The 21,142-nt window shown below is 38.0% G+C and overlaps 1 protein-coding gene across 6 annotated transcripts in view; it reads left to right on the forward strand.

The window, feature by feature from the left end:
- Positions 1–21,142, forward strand: part of adgrb1a (adhesion G protein-coupled receptor B1a) — a 432,260-nt gene that overhangs the window by 149,396 nt on the left and 261,722 nt on the right. For 5 of the 6 annotated variants that reach the window (XM_061948457.2, XM_061948450.2, XM_061948442.2 and 2 more), the window contains exons 3-7: positions 7,586–7,690; positions 13,659–13,820; positions 14,082–14,246; positions 19,635–19,799; positions 19,968–20,132. In XM_061948457.2, coding sequence (XP_061804441.2) covers positions 7,586–7,690; positions 13,659–13,820; positions 14,082–14,246; positions 19,635–19,799; positions 19,968–20,132 — 762 coding nt within the window. The remainder of the gene's footprint in view (positions 1–7,585; positions 7,691–13,658; positions 13,821–14,081; positions 14,247–19,634; positions 19,800–19,967; positions 20,133–21,142) is intronic. The other variant, XM_061948474.2, reaches the window with a different exon arrangement.

Here is a 21,142-nt window from a genome sequence, read left to right on the forward strand (position 1 = left end):
GGACGTGCCCTAAACACCTCCCTAGGGAGGCGTTCGGGTGGCATCCTGACCAGATGCCCGAACCACCTCATCTGGCTCCTCTCCATGTGGAGGAGCAGCGGCTTTACTTTGAGCTCCCCCCGGATGGCAGGGCTTCTCACCCTATCTCTAAGGGAGAGCCCCGCCACCCGGCGGAGGAAACTCATTTCGGCCGCTTGTACCCGTGATCTTGTCCTTTCGGTCATAACCCAAAGCTCATGACCATAGGTGAGGATGGGAACATAGATCGACCGGTAAATTGAGAGCTTTGCCTTACGGCTCAGCTCCTTCTTCACCACAACGGATCGATACAGCATCCGCATTACTGAAGACGCCGCACCGATCCGCCTGTCGATCTCACGATCCACTCTTCCCCCACTCGTGAACAAGACTCCGAGGTACTTGAACTCCTCCACTTGGGGCAAGATCTCCTCCCCAACCCGGAGATGGCACTCCACCCTTTTCCGGGCGAGAACCATGGACTCGGACTTGGAGGTGCTGATTCATTGATGTAATGATAACACATAATAATAATAATGCATGTATATCCTTTCAAATTCAATAAACTTGTATTTCTTGTGTATTTTAACATTGTAATTGGAATGAAAACGACTAAATCTCCAAGTTAAATACACAATACAAATAATAACAAGAAAAATATATACTTTGTCTGTTGGGAAAATTTTGCACTTGAATAAAAATTACAACCAAAAGTACAAAACCCAAAACCAGTGAAGTTGCCACGTTGTGTAAATCATAAAAAAAAACTAGGGATGTCCGATAATATCGGCCGATAAATGCGTTAAACTGTAATATCGGAAATGATCGGTATCTTTTTTTTTTTATTATCGGTATCGTTTTTTTTTTTTTTTTTTTTTTTTTAAATTATTAAATCAACATAAAAAACACAAGATACACTTACAATTAGTGCACCAACTCAAAAACCCTCCCTCCCCCATTTACACTCATTCACACTCATTCACACAAAAGGGTTGTTTCTTTCTGTTATTAATATTGTGGTTCCTACATTATATATCAATATATATCAATACAGTCTGCAAGGGATACAGTCCGTAAGCACACATGATTGTGCGTGCTGCTGGTCCACTAATAGTACTAACCTTTAACACTTAATTTTACTCATTTTCATTCATTACTAGTTTCTATGTAACTGTTTTTATATTGTTTTACTTTCTTTTTTTATTCAAGAAAATGTTTTTAATTTATTTATCTTATTTTATAATTTTTTTTAAAAAGTACCATATCTTCACCATACCTGGTTGTCCAAATTAGGCAAAATAATGTGTTAATTCCACGACTGCATATATCAGTTGATATCGGTATCGGTTGATATCGGTATCGGTAATTAAAGAGTTGGACAATATCGGAATATCGGATATCGGCAAAAAGCCATTATCGGACATCTCTAATAAAAACAGAATACAATGATTTGCAAATCATTTTCAACTTATATTCAATTGAATAGACTGCAAAGACAAGACACTTAACGTTCGAACTGGTACATTTTGTAATTTTTTTGCAAATATTAGCTCGTTCGGAATTTCAAAAAAGCTGGCACAAGTGGCAAAAAAGACGGAGAAAGTTGAGGAATGCTCATCAAACACTTATTTGGAACATCCCACAGGTGAACAGGCTAATTGGGAACAGGTGGGTGCCATGATTGGGTATAAAAGCAGCTTCCATGAAATGCTCAGTCATTCACAAACAAGGATGGGGGCGAGGGTCACCACTTTGTGAACACGTGCTTGAGCAAATTGTCCAACAGTTTAAGAACAACATTTCTCAAGCTATTGCAAAGAATTTAGGGACTTCACCGTCTACGGTCCGCAATATCATCAATCTGGAGAAATCACTGCACGTAAGTGGCTATGCCCTTGTCCTTCGATCCCTCAAGCGGTGCTGCATCAAAAAGCGACATCAGTGTGTAAAAGATATCACCACATGGGCTCAGGAACACTTCAGAAAACCACTGTCAGTAACTACAGTTTGTCGCTACACCTGTAAGAGCAATGTCAACGGGGGCTCTCTATTCCGCCCACAAAACCCTCTAAATAAACATCCAAAACCTGCAAACTATAAATTCTCTTTATACATTGAATGAGGAGGAAGGTGTGTCCAAACTTTTGACTTGTACTGTATGTGTTTATGTCTTTTCAACTGTTGCCACTGTTGTAATCATGGTGAAGATGGAGCTGTTCCAATAGATCAGGGGTCTGCAACCTGTGGAGTTGCATGTGATTTTTCAGCCTCAATTGTTGTGGCCTCCTTCTAAGATCATTTTTTCCCACCGGTGTGAGGAAAGCGTGCATTTTTGGAAATAGTTGTATAATTTCTGACGGTGAGGCTGTGAACAGGGCCGGCCCGTGGCATAGGCCGTATAGGCAAATGCTAAGGGCGCCGTCCATCAGGGGGCGCCACGCCAGTGCCACAAATGTTGGAGGAAAAAAAAAAAAAAGTTGGTACTATTATTTCTAAATACAAAAAATAATCCCACGTTAATTAAAATGCAAAGTAAAGCCTATATAATAGAAATATTATTTGTTACAACATTACGCCCCCCCCCCCCCCCCCCTCCCGTATCATGACTCTTTTTGGACGTCACCACATCAAAAAATTAACACAAGATGTCAAAACGGCCAAAACTGTCAGGTGCCCAGGGAAGAAATAAGAGAAAAGAAGAGGAGTAGAAACGAGAAAAAGACAGAGGTAGCAGGTAGGTAACGTTAGCCTACATGAAATTATTTGTCTGTTACAGAATGTGATAGTAACCTGGCTTTTTAGCATTAAGCTAATGTTACATGATTCGGCAATTGCTAATCAATAAATAACTAGTTCTGTTTTAACGTCGGGTTAATATTGTGGAGGGGGCTAAATTGTTATGGAAAATAATAATGTAACGTTAGGTAATTACAGTACTCCCACCTTACATTCCTCAGGGACATTTGTATTAGATCTTTTAAGCAGGTGTTTTTTGTTTACATTGTTATTGCCTTCTGGTTAGCTAATGTTTGCCCTGCAGGTAATAGTCACTTTTCCACCCCTTTATATATTAGGTATAGTTGTAAGCCTAGTTGTTAAAGTGCACATCATTAATGTAAATTAAGCAATATGTATGTAAAAAATATTGTATTTCATATATTCATTTTTTATTTTTTGCATTCATTTATTTATTCATATTTTTTTTATCTTGTTAACTATTCTGATTGTTAATTTGCTTTCTTTAAGTAAAAAAAAGGTCAAAGACAAAGCTATTCGGGTTCTTGTGAGTATATACACTTCACTGCCGATGTGGGGGGGCGCCACCTAAAATCTTGCCTAGGGCGCCAGATTGGTTAGGGCCGGGCCTGGCTGTGAATGTGTACACGCTGGATAAAGGAAGTGTGCCTGTGAGATACATGTGATGTTTTCTTCTTGGGTGTGCAACATGCCAACAAAAGAGAGAGTTTGATATTGCAGTGACAGATTTCTTTGCCTGTAAAATAAAAATACAAATCAAACTTTTCAAAGTTCATAAGCTGTGTTATGGTTTGCGGCTCCAGACTATTTTTCTTCAGTTGAAGAGGGGGCAAATGGCTCATTTCATAGTAAAGACTGCAGACCCCTGCAATAGATGAAGGTTTTAGTTTTTTCTTACCGGTCGTTCCTACTGTTACCAAGAAACACTGCTGCTTCATATCGATAGGAGCCAGTTTATGTCTCTCGGGTATTTATTAAGGATTACCTCCTGATTCCTCCCTGTGAGGTGTTCCAAGAGTGTCTAACCGACAGAGGGCCTGAGGGCAGACCAAGGATAAGCAGAAAGGATTTTGTCTTTGTTGTCATTGCCCCCTGGTTGAACTGGAGAAGGTGAAGAACATAGAAGTCTGGGCATCCTCTCATACAATGCAAAGCTCAGTCTGCAATGAGGGTGCCAGTCCAAGTCCAAAAGCAGACCACACACATGCAGGCATACAAGGACAGACGTCAGAGATTTTAAATACTATACTTTTTCCTCATATGATCAATCACATTTTGCTGATGTCATCCCTATTTTGTCTTGGCCAACGGGAGACAATCAATCAATGTATTGTATCTATCTTTTTTAATTAACCTTGTTTATTTATTTATTCATTTTATTTTTACTCAAATGTTTATTCTATCACTGTGCTTTCGGACTCTTTTTCATTGAGGGCCACACCGCAGTTATGACTGCCCTTAGTACAGTAGACATACAGTACAGGCCAAAAGTTTGAACACACCTTCTCATTTCAATGCGTTTTCTTTATTTTCATGACTATTTACATTGTAGATTGTCACTGAAGGCATCACAACTATGACACCTGTGAAATGAAAACCCTTTCAGGTGACTACCTCTCGAAGCTCATCCAGAGAATGCCAAGAGTGTGCAAAGCAGTAATCAAAGCAAAGGGTGGTTATTTTGAAGAAACTAGAATATAAAACATGTTTTCAGTTATTTCACCTTTACTCCACGTGTTCATTCATAGTTTTGATGCCTTCAGTGACAATCTACAATGTAAATAGTCATGAAAATAAAGAAAACCCATTGAATGAGAAGGTGTGTCTAAACTTTTCGCCTGCACTGTATAAATATTATCAGACAATTGTCTACGTATTTAATTATACTCCTGCTAACAAACTGATAGATAACTTCAAAATCATAAGACAAGGTGACAAGCAGATTTTTCTCTATTTGTTTTTGGTAACAAACATTTTTTGAAATATCATGTTTCATGATCAGATTATATTAAAGTTTAGAAGAAATGCAATTGCATGCAGTATATTTCTTTCTGTCAAAATTAAAAAAACATATTCATTTAGTAGGAAAGACTACCCTATTTGGTGAACTTAAAATCCTTTTTTTCCTCAAAAATCCGCCATATAACCCGGTGCGCCTAATATACGGATTAATACTGGTTTTGCTTACCGACTTCGAAGCAATTATATTTGGTGCATGGTGTAATGATTATTATTATTATTAGCCTTTATTTAACCAGGTAAAATCCCATTGAGATCAAAGATCTCTTTTCCAAGGGAGACCTGGCCAAGAGGGCAGCAGCAAGGTTACATTAAAAACAGTAAACAACACATAAAACATCAAATTTACAACATTAAAACTTGCTCACATGACACATGTGCATACAGACAAGGTAGACTGCAGTCCTTTCACAGAAGCTTTAAACTCATTCAGCGTAACTAGGGTTTGAAGTTTAATGTTCGATTGTAGGTTATTCCAAGCCTTCGGTGCTGAAAACCTAAATGCTTTCTTGCCCAGTTCAGTTCTTACTTTGGGGACGACAAATTGCAGAACATTCATTGAACGAAGATTGTGACTTCCTTGTTTCTTTGTTAAAAGACAAGACAGATAAGATGGAGTGATACCCAGAATGGTTTTGTAGATGAGAACATACCAATGATTGAGGCGTCGAGCACATAAAGATGTCCAGTTAACCATTGAGTATAACACACAATGGTGAGTAAGGGGAGCGCGTAATGATAAGTGTGACCAGTAGATGGCAGTCAAACATAAGAGATACGTGTAGACTGCAGTAGGATGGCAATATGACTCAAGTAAACAACACCAACATTTTATATGTTCCATTGAAAATATAGAACATTATACACGGCGGTCAAAAATCTTATCAAAATGTTTTAGTCCAACTTTGGTAAGCTATGAAGCCGCACCGTTTGATGGATTGTCGGCGCATTAAAGGCCGACTGAAATGCGATTTTCTTATTTAAACGGGGATAGCAGGTCCATTTTATGTGTCATACTTGATCATTTCGCGATGTTGCCATATTTTTGTTGAAAGGATTTAGTAGAGAACATCGACGATAAAGTTCACAACTTTTGGTCGCTGATAAAAAAGCCTTGCCTGTACCGGAAGTAGCAGACGATATACGCGTGATGTCACAGGTTGTGGAGCTCCTCACATCTGCACATTGTTTACAATCATGGCCACCAGCAGCGAGAGCGATTCGGACCGAGAAAGCGACGATTTCCCCATTAATTTGAGCGAGGATGAAAGATTTGTGGATGAGGAAAGTGAGAGTGAAGGACTAGAGGGCAGTGGGAGCGAATCAGTTAGGGAAGATGCTGTGAGAGGCGGGTGGGACCTGATATTCAGCTGGGAATGACTAAAACAGTAAATAAACACAAGACATATATATACTCTATTAGCCACAACACAACCAGGCTTATATTTAATATGCCACAAATTAATCCCGCATAACAAACACCTCCCGCCTCCCGTCCATATAACCCGCCAATACAACTCAAACACCTGCACAACACACTCAATCCCACAGCCCAAAGTACCGTTCACCTCCCCAAAGTTCATACAGCACATATATTTCCCCAAAGTTACGTACGTGACATGTACATAGCGGCACGCACGTATGGGCAAGCGATCAAATGTTTGGAAGCCGCAGCTGCGTACTCACGATACCGTGTCTGCGTATCCAACTCAAAGTCCTCCTGGTAAGAGTCTCTGTTGTCCCAGTTCTCCACAGGCCAATGGTAAAGCTTGACTGTCATCTTCCGGGAATGTAAACGATGAAACACCGGCTGTGTTTGTGTTGCTGCAGCCGGCCCCAATACACCGCTTCCCACCTACAGCTTTCTTCTTTGCTGTCTCCATTGTTCATTGAACAAATTGCAAAAGATTCACCAACACAGATGTCCAGAATACTGTGGAATTTTGCGATGAAAACAGACGACTTAATAGCTGGCCACCATGCTGTCCCAAAATGTCCTCTACAATCCGTGACGTCACGCGCAGACGTCATCATACCGAAACGTTTTCAGCTGGATATTTCGGCGCAAAATTCAAAATTGCACTTTAGTAAGCTAACCCGGCCGTATTGGCATGTGTTGCAATGTTAAGATTTCATCATTGATATATAAACTATCAGACTGCGTGGTCGGTAGTAGTGGCTTTCAGTAAGCCTTTAAACATAGGAGTATTATTATGGTGTGTGTGTATAAGGTAAGACATATTATCTGGCTTTTTGTTTCGCAATATTATACAAAAGCAACTTTTCTTACCTTCTGGTACCTGCTGATCTGCATAAATTCTGAAAAATTGCGCTCGTAGTCCGTGCGATGCCGTAGTCGATAAGCTTCTTCTTTTTCTCTATCTTCTTGTTATGTGACATTCATCCTCCGCTGTTGCCATTTCTAATATAAAGTAGTGTAAAGTTCTTACTTATATCTGCCACTTCACTTCACTTATTGATGCACATCATTTTTTAGGCTTTTGCGGGCCATATAAAAAGATGTGGCGCACCTGGTCTGGCCCCGGGGGCCTTGAGTTTGACACCCGTTCTGGAAGGCTTTTTTTTTTCTTCACAATTTCAATGGCAGCATCTTTCACTTTTCACACAATTTACAGTATGCAGTGATTGTAATATCCCAGTAACGAAGTAACACTCATGAAAGACAAGCACGTTATTGTTCAATATTGTTTAGGAATGCGTCTCAAATGTGGCAATCCTTGGTTTGTAGCATCAGTCTCTCTATGTTCTCTCTCTTGTCTCACCGTCTTAGGTAAAGGCCTGCATGTTTCTCGCAGTCAGTCCCTTCGTTCGCTGGACAGTCGCAAGCGTGAGGATGTGGACAAGTCCCTCGGTGGACAGCAGAACCCTCAAACAGGTAATGTGCAAAGATTTTTTCTTTGCGGTAGATGTTTTGATTAGTTTATGCTCATCAGCACTGTCTGTGTTACATTTCATAACCCTCTAGTTCATAGGTGTCAAACTCTGGCCCGCGGGCCAAATTTGGCCCGCCGTGTAATTTCATTTGGCCCTTGAGGCAATATCAAATTAACATTAGAGCTGGCCCGCCGGTATTATACAGTGGCGTGCCGCTGTAACACCGCATTCACCGCTAATACTCATACTTAACAACCCTCCCGATTTTCCCGGGAGACTCCCGACTTTCAGTGCCCCTTCCGAAAATCTCCCGGGGCAACCATTCTCCCGAATTTCTCCCGATTTCCACCCGGACAACATTATTGGGGGCGTGCCTTAAAGGCACTGCCTCCAACGTCCTCTACAACCTGTCGTCAGCCACATACTATATGCGGCTTTTACACACAAGTGAATGCAAGGCACACTTGGTCAACAGCCATGCAGGTCACACTGAGGGTGGCTGTATAAACAACTTTAACACTGTTACAAATATGCGCCAGACTGTGAACCTACACCAAACAAGAATGACAAACACATTTCGGGAGAACATCCGCACCGTAACACAACATAAACACAACAGAACAAATACCCAGAACCCCTTACAGCACTAACTCTTACAATATACACCCCCGCTACCACCAAACCCCGACCCCCCCCAAACCCCGCTCCCGCCCACCAAGTTAATGTTGATATTTACCTCAGAAGGCTGCAAATAGAAAAGAGGCATTACATTTTTTATTAACATTTTATTTAATATACCATTGATGTTTTTTCGTTTGTTTTTTGAAAGTTGATTTTGCACTATTAAGTTATATAAGCGTTGCTTGTTCCATATTCAGTGTTAAAGCAATTCAGTGTCGCAAACTGAGCAATAATTAACGTTTTATTCATGCACTTTCTCCTGCTACTTCAAGGCTTGAATGTTTGATTCATTCATTATTGTTATTTTATTTTCAAATGTATTATTAGCCTGTGGAAAAAATTTATTTTGATATTTACCTCAGAAGGCTGCAAATAGAAAAGAGGCATTCAATTTTTATTTAAATTTTATTTGATATGCCGTTGATATTTTTTAATTATTATTATTATTATTATTTGAAACTCGATTTTGCATGTCACTATAATGTTATATAAGCCTTGCTTGTTCAATATTCAATGCAAAACTTGTTTGGGTCCCTGTTAAAAGGTTAATTTGTTCAACCTTGGCCCGCGGCTTTGTTCAGTTTTAAATTTTGGCCCACTCTATATTTGAGTTTGACACCCCTGCTCTAGTTGGTCACCAGCTTTGCAACTTGAGAGCTTTAATTCTTGTTTGTGTTAGACCAGGGGTGCCCAAAGTTCTCTAAATTGAGTACATATTCATGCTGACCTCTTTCAAGCTCATATAATCAATAACGGCATGTCTGCAAGGCTAACTAGTTGCCATCTATCGAACATGACAATCTCCAGTACCTTATGGTGGTGTGGTGCTCACTCATGGTGCTGCTGTATACTTAAAATTGTTGTTTTTGGTCTACGGCCAATTGCCACATTTTGGGGTTTGACCCATTGGAGTTTGGGCACCCCTCTGTTAGAGCTTGCTACAGTATGTGCACTGGGGCACACTAATGGTGGAGCAGGAAATTACATTTCTCAAACGGTTTACTTTAAGTCCATCCATGCATCCATCCATAAAAGTATCCATCTGGAATATACGCTTTTTACAAGTTTCTTTCCAGTCAGTACACATGGTTGATACCGAAGTCATGTAGGACATGCACACACACAGAACCTCAATAATGTTTAACTTAATTGCCGTTTAACATTTGTATTACTTTGGAACATCAAAAGTCAAGTGCCTTTCAGAATAGTTGATAGTGACTGATTTAGAAGTCCACATCTCTATGGTTTCCTATACATACATGGAGCCTTGTCTACGTTGTAAAATATGTTGCTCCCAATAAAAGAACAATGCAAACTAGGGCTGCAACAATTTATTCGTAAATACATTAATTCGATTAGAACAAAGCTTTGATTTTAATTCGTTTAATGATTAGAACACACAGACATTGTTCCAGCAAGACTGCAGGGAAAGGTAGCTCAAAGAATGACAACGACAAGATGGAAAGAGAGCAAAGGGCCCAAAGGAGACGATAGAGAGGTTTTGCGATCATTTCAAAGTGAAAAAGACAGAAATCGTGGTAAAATGTTTGCACTGTCAAACGAAGCTGCCATTTCACAATAGCACTACAGCAAAAGCTGCATATATTTTTTAAACTATTTAAAAATATATACATATGTGTTGGATTAATTACTTGTTTGCATAATTCGCTTATGAAAAGCCACACATATTTGTACACAAATGCAGTTTTACTTGAATGCACGCCATTTATTTGCACAAAACTTGGTAACAGTTTTATGCAAAGTTTTTTCAGATTGTATTTTGGATTTAAATTTGCCAGTAAGCTCACCAAGTCTTCTCACTCCTTTTTGTACTGACGTATGCATCGATCTGATCACTGACCGTATAGCACTTACGAGCTTGTACGGTGAAAATATACTTCATGATAATCATAAGTTAACTCGTTAATTTTGACAGCTGTAATATATATATATATATATATATATATATATATATATATATATATATTACAGCTGTCAAAATTAACGAGTTAACTTATGATTATCATAACAGCTGTAATATATATATATATATATATATATATATATATATATATATATATATATATATATATATATATTACAGCTGTCAAAATTAACGAGTTAACTTATGATTATCATGAAGTATATTTTCACCGTACAAGCTCGTAAGTGTTATACGGTCAGTGACCAGATCGATGCATATATATATATATATATATATATATATATATATATATATATATATATATTAGGGTTGTACAGTATACCGGAGTTCAAATCCCGGCCGAGTCATACCAAAGACTATAAAAATGGGACCCATTACCTCCCTGCTTGGCACTCAGCATCAAGGGTTGGAATTGGGGGTTAAATCACCAAAATGATTCCCGGGCGCAGCCACCGCTGCTGCCCACTGCTCCCCTCACCTCCCAGGGGGTGATCAAGGGTGATGGGTCAAATGCAGAGAATAATTTCGCCACACCTAGTGTGTGTGTGACAATCATTGGTACTTTAACTTTAACTTTAACTTTATTAGTATAGTACCGCGATACTAATGAATCATATTCGATACTATACCGCCTCCAAAAAGTACCGGTTCAAAATCTTTTTTTGTTTTTTAAAAAATGTATTTCTATAAACTCAGGAAATATGTCCCCGGACACATGAGGACTTAAATTATGACCAATGTATGATCCTGTTGAAACGACTTTGTATGGGATTGACACCCAAATTTGTGGTTTCATCCAAAACTAATGTAAAGCATCCAAACAGAAGAATAAGTGATTATTACATTTTAACAGAAGTGTAGATAGAACATGTTAAAAGACAAAGTAAGCAGATTTTAACAATAAATGAACAAGTAGATTAATAATTAATTTTCTAACCACTTGTCCTTAATAATTTTGACAAAATAATAGAATGGAAATTGACACAATATGTTACTGCATATGTCAGCAGACTAATTAGGAGCCTTTGTTTGCTTACTTACTACTAAAAGACAAGTTGTCTTGTATGTTCACTATTTTATTTAAGGACAAACTTGCAATAAGAAACATATGTTTAATGTACCCTAAGATTTGTTGTTAAAATAAAGCCAATGCTAATTTTTTGTGGTCCCCTTTATTTAGAAAAGTATCAAAGTACGGAAAAGTATCGAAATACATTTTGGTACCGGTACCAAAGTATTGGTACCAGGACAACACGAATATATATATCCATCCATCCATCCATTTTCTACCGCTTGTTCCTTTTGGGGTCGCGGGGGATCGCTGGAGCCTGCATTCGGGCGGTAGGCGGGGTACACCCTGGACAAGTCGCCACCTCATCGCAGGGCCAACACAGATAGACAGACAACATTCACACTCACATTCACACACTAGGGCCAATTTAGTGTTGCCCATCAACATATCCCCAGGTGCATGTCTTTGGAGGTGGGAGGAAGCCGGAGTACCCGGAGGGAACCCACGCAGTCACGGGGAGAACATGCAAACTCCACACAGAAAGATCCCGAGCCTGAGATTGAACTCAGGACTACTCAGGACCTTCGTATTGTGAGGCAGATGCACTAACCCCTCTACCACCGTGCTGCCTATATATATATATATATATATATATATATATATATATATATATATATTTATTTTTTATTTTTTATTTTTTTTATTAATCCAATTAGTCTCCCTAGCACAGGGGCCTCTAGAGCCAGATGTGGCTCTTTTGATGACTGCATCTGGCTCTCAGATAAATCTTAGCTGACATTGCTTAACACGATAAGTAATGAATAATTCAGCTGGTAATCACAGTGTTAAAAATTACGTTCGAAATATAAAACATTCTCATGCATTTTAATCCATCCATCCATTTTCTACCGCACCTGTTCAAGAAGTCGCATTAATGGTAAGAAGTATTTTATTTATTATTGGTTAGCTTCAGAATAACAATGTTATTAAAAAGAATAAGAGACTTATTATACTCAATAAATGTTGGTCTTACTTAAAAATGCACGCATTTAGTTGTATTCAGTGTTAAAAAATGTTATATGGCTCTCATGGAAATACATTTTAAAATATTTGGCTTTCATGGCTCTCTCAGCCAAAAAGGTTCCCAACCCCTGCCCGAGAAGATGCATTAAGGCTAGAAAGTGCTTAACATGCGAATACTTAATTATTCGAATAAATATTCAATTTATTACTAAAATAATCAGTATCTGCGGCCCTAATGTAAACCTATACACAAATAAAAACTCCTTATCATTATTTCTCCCTGCTTCCCAGTATTCGATTTGTAAATTCTGGTCAACTCTTGTCTGGACAGTCAAAGCCATTGGCGAGGTGAGAGTCACATACAGGACCAGTTGCCTTTGTCAATGATAATGAAAGTCACTGGAAAGTGTCAAGACTTGATCTTGAGTGTGTGCTTTTCCAGGATGCAACGGAAAGTTGGCTCGTGCGAGACGGGAATGAAGGTACATGATTTATTATTATCAAAAAAAGGAATGAATGAAAGCGCGCACAGTGGCGGAGAATAAACTATGAAACCAAAAAGACTATAAATATGGAACAAAAACTTACTTGGCTTGGACAAAAGTAGTTGCTTGAGGAATTGACATGGAAAGAAGTATCAGGCATGAACAGAGCATAAATGTGTTGATGTCGTCAGGACGAACAACAGAAAATGAATGAACTTAAATACTATGGACATGATTAGTGAAAGCAGGTGCGTGACTCAAAACGTGAAACAGGTGCGTGACGTGACCGGTGAAAACTAATGGTTGCTATGGTGACAAACAAGAGAGTGAAAAGACAGAAACTACACAAAACATGACTTAAAACAAAACATGATAATACAGACATGACAGAAAGGATAGAATATCAAAGCCACGCCATGACAAATGCAGACACAAGTTACATCTGCCTTTGTGGAAGGTTTAACTCAACATTGCAATATTTTGAATATAAATATGTAAGTAATCCCCATCCATGTACAGGCAACTTATTTTTATTAAAGGGATCACACTGTGGGGTTATGTTATACCATGGGCCACCTAGAATGCATGTGTTTTGTCCTATAAGATTTAATGTTAAACCATACAAAAAACATGCTTTCCTATCTGTGGAATTGGACATTCTGATCTATCTATCAGGTGCATGCTGTAAGAAGGCGCAATGTACCGCAGCACACCAGACCTCCAGAGGCTACATCCTGCATGCTAATTAGTTATGGCCCCTCTCCTTTCCCTCTTCCTCTTTTTTCTACTGTCCCATGCTTTACCCACCCTTCCTCCTCAGTAGACTCAGCCTCAGGTGAGGAGTGGTCAGCATGGAGTGTGTGTTCTGCCACATGTGGAGAGGGCTGGCAGAGTCGCACTCGTTTCTGTGTCTCCTCCTCCTACAGCACCCAGTGTAGTGGGCCCCTGCAAGAGCAGAGGACTTGCAACCCTGCTGTTTGTCCAGGTAAGTTCCCCGTCCCACTCGTCCAGTCCACTCCTTGCGCTTGCCAAGCCCTCTCCTGGACACTCTCACACCCTTTGTAGCCAGCCTCACCCCACTACTAAGAAGTCTATAGCCCACATTTTTGCTATTTTAATTGAGCAATACTCTTGTTTTAAAGACAAAATCAAACCAAATGATCAATTAAAACATTTAAAAGCAAACAATTCTAACCATATGGGTCTTGTGGTATGTACATTTAGACTCCAGCTTCTCTATTTGCAGTGGCTGGCGCTTGGGATGAATGGTCTCCTTGGAGTTTATGTTCATCAACCTGTGGTAGAGGTTACAGGTCCCGAACACGGACCTGCACCCCTCCCCAGTTCGGAGGAGATCCCTGTGAGGGTCCAGAGAAACAGACCAAATTCTGTAACATAGCAGTCTGTCCAGGTAAGACACCATCCTCCATGCTGTGTTCAACATGCATTATGGCAGCTGGTGAGTTTACAAGCCAAATGATTTGCCTCATCTATAGGAAAAGAAGAGGTTGTATTGATCACAAACTGGTTAAAATGACAAAAGAGGAACCTTGGTTTATGAATGTACAAACCCCAAAACCAGTGAAGTTGGCACGTTGTGTAAATCGTAAATAAAAACAGAATACAATGATTTGCAAATCCTTTTCAACCTATATTCAATTGAATAGGCTGCAAAGACACGATACTTAACGTTCGAACTGGAAAACTTTGTTTTTTTTTGCAAATATTAGCCAATTTGGAATTTGATGCCTGCAACATGTTTCACAAGTGGCAAAAAAGACTGATAAAGTTGAGGAATGCTCATCAAACACTTATTTGGAACATCCCACAGGTGAACAGGCTATTTGGGAACAGGTGAGTGCCATGATTGGGTATAAAAGTAGATTCCTTGAAATGCTCAGTCATTCACAAACAAGGATGGGGCGAGGGTCACCACTTTGTGAACAAATGCGTGGGCTAATTGTCGAACAGTTTAAGAACAATATTTGGAATTTAGGGATTTTACCATCTACGGTCCGTAATATCATCAAAAGGTTCAGAGAATCTGGAGAAATCACTGCACGTAAGCAGCTAAGCCCATGACCATTGGTCCCTCAGACTCAAAAAGCGACATCAGTGTGTAAAGGATATCATAACATGGGCTCAGGAACACTTCAGAAAACCACTGTCAGTAACTACAGTTGGTCGCTACATCTGTAAGTGCAAGTTAAAACTCTACTATGCAAAGCCAAAGCCGTTTATCAACAACACCCAGAAACGCCGCCGGCTTCGCTGGGCCCGAGCTCATCTAAGATGGACTGATGCAAAGTGGAAAAGTTTTCTGTGGTCTGACGAGTCCACATTTCAAATTGCTTTTGGAAAATGTGGAAGTTGTGTCCTCCGGAACAAAGATGAAAAGAAACATCCGGATTGTTATTGGCGCAAAGTTCAATGGCCATCATCTGTGATGGTATGGGGGTGTATTAGTGCCCAAGATATGGGTAACTTACACATCTGTGAAGGCACCATTAAGGCTGAAAGGTACATACAGGTTTTGGAGCAACATATGTTGCCATCCAAGCAACGTTACCATGGACGCCCCTGCTTATTTCAGCAAGACAATGCCAAGCCACGTGTTACATCAACGTGGCTTCATAGTAAAAGAGTGCGGTTACTAGACTGGCCTGCCTGTAGTCCAGACCTGTCTCCCATTGAAAATGTGTGGCGCATTATGAAGCCTAAAATACCACAACGGAGACCCTGGACTGTTGAACAACTTAAACTGTACATCAAGCAAGAATGGAAATAATTCCACCTGAAAAGCTTCAAAAATTGGTCTCCTCAGTTCCTAAACATTTACTGAGTGTTGTTAAAAGGAAAGGCCATGTAACGCAGTGGTAAAAATGCCTCGGTGCCAACTCTTTTGCAATGTGTTGCTGCCATTAAATTTTAAGTTAATGATTATTTGCAAAAAAAAATTACGTTTCTCAATTCGAACATTAAATATCTTGTCTTTGCAGTCTATTCAATTGAATATAAGTTGAAAAGGATTTGCAAATCATTGTATTTTGTTTTTATTCACAAATTCCACAACGTGCCAACTTCACTGGTTTTGGGTTTTGTAATTAGTTCTTAAACAGGGTTCGTAAATAGGAAAGTGTATTGAGGCAATGAAAACCTGAATATTGGGTTGCAGCCTCGACAAGTTCATATTTTAGTGAACACAATATAAAAAAAAATGTACGCAATATCAAACAAACAAAGGGGTGATGGATATTCTCGGTTTAAGGTGAACATTTTACTCTATTGCCAAATTTGTCTTATTTTGTCTTATGTGACTTTTTCTTCTTTTCCTGGTAGTGGTCCCAGGCAGCCTCTCAGTACTTTATCATCTTGTGGTTTGTTTTATGTCAACACTTCTGTTATATTTATTTTAATGCCTATTCAGATACCATCCCTTATTTTTCACTGCAAAACAAATCTACCTACGGGTACAAATAAAGTCACCTTGAGCCTTGAGGTTGCTCCAATGATTAGGAAGAAAACATCAAATCCACTTTACCTTGCTGGTTAATCTTCTTTGCCTGCAGTGTCGACAAAGCTGTGGATGCTTCCTAAATGTTTCAAACCACACATCGCTTGTCTATTGCTTAGCTTGGACTCATACTGAGCTAGTAAAAACTAGAACAATGTTATAAAAAGGCTAAAAAGTACATAAAGTAGTACAGTAGTATATATTAGTATATATAAGTACATAAAGTAGTACAGTAGTGTATATTATATATATATATATATATATATATATATATATATATATATATATAAATACACATACATACATATACTGTATATACATACATACATATATATATATATATATATATATATATATATATATATATATATATATATAAATACACATACATACATATACTGTATATACATACATACATATATATATATATATATATAACATAGCATAAAACAGTCTCATGCTAATGTTAGCATGCTAGTATGCTATTATGCAAAAAAGTATATTAGCTGGAAATGTTCTAATGCTAATGTTAGCATCCTAGTATGCTAACATTAGCATTAGAACGTTTCCAGCTAATATACTTTTTTGTCTAATTCCACAGCCGTACACCTTAGTCTTATACCTTGAAATGTGACACATGTTAACTGTTGACGTGCTAACGTTAGCATGCTAGCACGCTCAAATCAAAGTGCTAAGTTTTTTTTGTGCAAATTTTACGCTTTTTTGTCTAATTCCGCAACCCTACACCTAGTAAGACAAAATATCTCAAATAAGGGTGACATTTGCTTATTTTCTGTCTGATAAGATAATTCTTCTCACTAAGCAGATTTTATGTTAGAGTGTTTTACTTGTTTTAAGTGTTTTGGTGCTAAATGATCCCAGAAAGATATAACAGCTTGTTGCTGAGATTTGATGACCTATATTGAGTAAAACATGCTTGAAACTAGAATATCAACTGTTGCAAAGCTGTGTCATCAACACTCACAAGTATAAAACTACTTTTTTAAAGTAATCATTTCTTACTTCAAGCATGAAATAAAAAATCATGACTTTGACACAATTGTGTCTCATAATTAAAACAGATGACAGCCAAATGGACTTTGCTGTTTGATTTTCAATGAAACAAGAGAAAATACGCACTCATATAGTAGTACAGTTGGCACAGTACAGTAAACTGACAGTTAATATTTAAACATTTAACATTTCAAACAAATTTGAACAGAAATAGTTCATGCACATCCAGATAAATTCTTCAAAATTACAATAAAAAAAATTTGGTCGGGGGCCGGGCCGTAAATATATATATATATATATATATATATATATATATATATATTCCTTGCGCACTAATTCACTGAAAGAGCACGCACTTGGCGCGATGATGTCATGTTACCGATGGGAAAATGCAAGAAATGTAATGCCGAGCGCATATCATTATGTCAAGATAATGGCACTAGCATTTACTTCATTTAAGAATATTTTTCAACATATTGAGAGAAAAAAGGTTTCATATTTGTTTTTTTCTATCAAGAAAAGTGCACTTGTTATCAGTGAGAAAATACTAATTTAAGGTATTTTTGGGTTTCATTGAAGTTAGCTAATTTTACTTGTTTTTGGAAAGTCTTGACAAGCCAAATGTTCTTGTTCTATTGGCAGATCATTTTGCTTAGTTCAAGTAAAACACCCCTCATTTTTGTATTTTTTTTTTCTTGTTTATGAACACTGACTTTTTGCAGTGCATATATCTTGGTATTTGGAACATGCTAACTGTATGCATGTTTACGTTAGCATAGTTTATAAACTCCCCTGAAGAGCAGGGACACCTGCGAAACAGGCGTGTAGGGATGAAACAGCCTCCGTGATTTTTCCTGACCTAAAATATATATATATATATATATATATATATATTAGGGGTGTGGGAAAAAATTGATTCAAATTCGAATCGTGATTCTCACGTTGTGCGATTCAGAATCGATTCTCATTAATACAAATTTTGTTTTTGTTTTTTTTGTTTAATTAATCAATCCAACAAAACAATACACAGCAATACATAACAATGCAATCCAATTCCAAAACCAAACCCGACCCAGCAACACTCAGAACTGCAATAAACAGACACAAACACGACACAGAACAATCCAAAAGTAGTGAAACAAAAATGAATATTATCAACAACAGTATCAATATTAGTTCCAATTTCAACATAGCAGTGATTAAAAATCCCTCATTGACATTATCATTAGACATTTATAAAAAAAAAAAAAGAACAATAGTGTCACAGTGGCTTACACTTGCATCGCATCTCATAAGCTTGACAACACACTGTGTCCAATATTTTCACAAAGATAAAATAAGTCATATTTTTGGTTCATTTAATAGTTAAAACAAATTCACATTATTGCAATCAGTTGATAAAACATTGTCCTTTACAATTATAAAAGCTTTTTACAAAAATCTACTACTCTGCTTGCATGTCAGCAGACTGGGGTAGATCCTGCTGAAATCCTATGTATTGAATGAATAGAGAATCGTTTTGAATCGGGAAAAAAATCGTTTTTGAATCGAGAATCACGTTGAATCGGAAAAAAAAAAATCGATTTTGAATCGAATCGTGACCCCAACATTCGATATTGAATCGAATCGTGGGACACCCAAAGATTCACAGCCCTTATATATATATATATATATATATATATATATATATATATATATATATATATATATATATATATATTTCAATTCAAAACCAGATGGAACAATCACAAGGCTTCTTTCAGGAACCAAAACCTGCGGAATACCACAGAACTCAGCAAACACATTTGGGACCTCAAAGACAATAATGTTGAATATTCAATAACATGGCAAATTCTTGCATCCAGCACACCTTACAATAGTGGTAATAAAAGATGCAACCTATGCTTGAAAGAGAAACTGTTTATTATTTACCGACCAGACCTGTCATCCCTCAACAAGCGCAGCGAAATTGTAACAGCATGCCGCCATAGACGGAAACACCTCCTAGGTAACACATGAGCCAATCACCACGCCCCTACGCCAGCCTGTACCCACCCACTCTGTGCCCTATATAAACCATGGTATGCGAATGCTCCCATTAAAATCTCCTGATGATTGAGGGTACCCCCCCTCATGAAACAGGCCTGTAGAGATGAAATAGTCTTGTGATTGTTTTCCCCACACATACATATATATATATATATATATATATATATAATGTATATTTCATCCCATTCTTTTTTTGTTTGTTTTTGTCTTGGCCATTTTCAGTGGATGGAGTGTGGAATGAGTGGTCAAGTTGGAGCTCGTGCTCAGCTTCCTGCTCCAATGGGACCACGCAGAGGACAAGGGAATGTAATGGCCCCTCATATGGAGGTTCAGAATGCAAAGGAGAGTGGCTGGAGACTGTCGACTGCTTCCTTGGGGAATGCCCTGGTAGGAGCCATGAGGATGAAGACCATGTTTATTGAGTAGTCATTGTTTAATTTGAACGTTGCACAAAATGGTGATGACTCTCCACGTCGTTATGCTTGACTCCAGTGTGCGCATGAAACAATTCCACTCTCGTGTTGTGCAGTGTAACAAATGCTTGTTTCCTTTCAGTGGATGGTAGGTGGCAGCCTTGGTCTCTGTGGTCAAGTTGTACCAAGACTTGTGGTGGGGGGAGCCAGCAGAGGAGCAGAATATGTTACGGGCCCTTTTTTGGAGGGCAGACTTGTCCTGCAGAAAAGGAAGAGATCCGGCACTGTAACGAAAAAAGATGCCCCGGTAAGTGAAAGGTTGAATGGCATGTACATTCATCATCCCCAACATTGCAAAGACTGTCGGAACAAGGCAGCATCCTCCGACTGTACATCTTTCATCTGTACTAATGAAGGCAATTTAAAAGCAGTGGTTTATTTCTTCTTGACAATATTGCGAACCCACCACATACACTTCCCTCTCATATGGACTCATCTGTTTTCTTAATAAGAACCCTTATGTCATTTTTCAATTCCAAAATTACCCAAATTAACCAGCACCTTCCTTCAACCTCAGTACATTCTCCCTCACTCATTTGTTTTCAAGTATTTCTACTGCCTACTGAACGTTACTTTATCCTGTCTTATCCTGTCATTTACAGTGCATCTGGAAAGTATTCACAGCACTTCACTTTTTCCACATTTTCTTATGTTACAGCCTTATTCCAAAATGGATTAAATCGATTTTTTGGTCTTTAAAATTCTACACACAATACCTCATAATGACAGTGAAAAGTTTTTTATTATCAAGGAAATAATCACGGGTAGCAGTTGTAAGATAAATGTGGATCAGAATAATTTAAATTTGCATCAATATTACTTTATTGGTGGGAATTGTTTTGAAATAAAGACTATTATTTTATTTTTTTTGTTTTCAGTGTTAACATTCCATAAGGTGGTGCTATATATATATATATCTCAGTCACTATTTACAATTTTCCCTCACCTAAAAATGTTTGAAACAGAAGAGCATTTTAACAATACAGCCAATAATACACAAATAATAAGCAAGAATAAAATGTATGTAAATATATACAAACTGTAGATAAAATTAGATTTTAATAAAATATGACTATGTGTGTAAGCTTAAAGTAATTTACATGTCCACATCGGAAAAATGAATGAAAAAAGTGAAAAATACAGTGGACACAGAAAGTATTCACAGCACTTCACTTTTTCCAAATTTTCTTATGTTAAAGCCTTATTCCAAAATGGAATAAACCGATTTTTTGTCCTTAAAATTCCACACACAATACC

The sequence above is a fragment of the Nerophis lumbriciformis genome, linkage group LG04 (assembly GCF_033978685.3).
Source record: "Nerophis lumbriciformis linkage group LG04, RoL_Nlum_v2.1, whole genome shotgun sequence".
NCBI classification, from domain to species: domain Eukaryota; kingdom Metazoa; phylum Chordata; class Actinopteri; order Syngnathiformes; family Syngnathidae; genus Nerophis; species Nerophis lumbriciformis.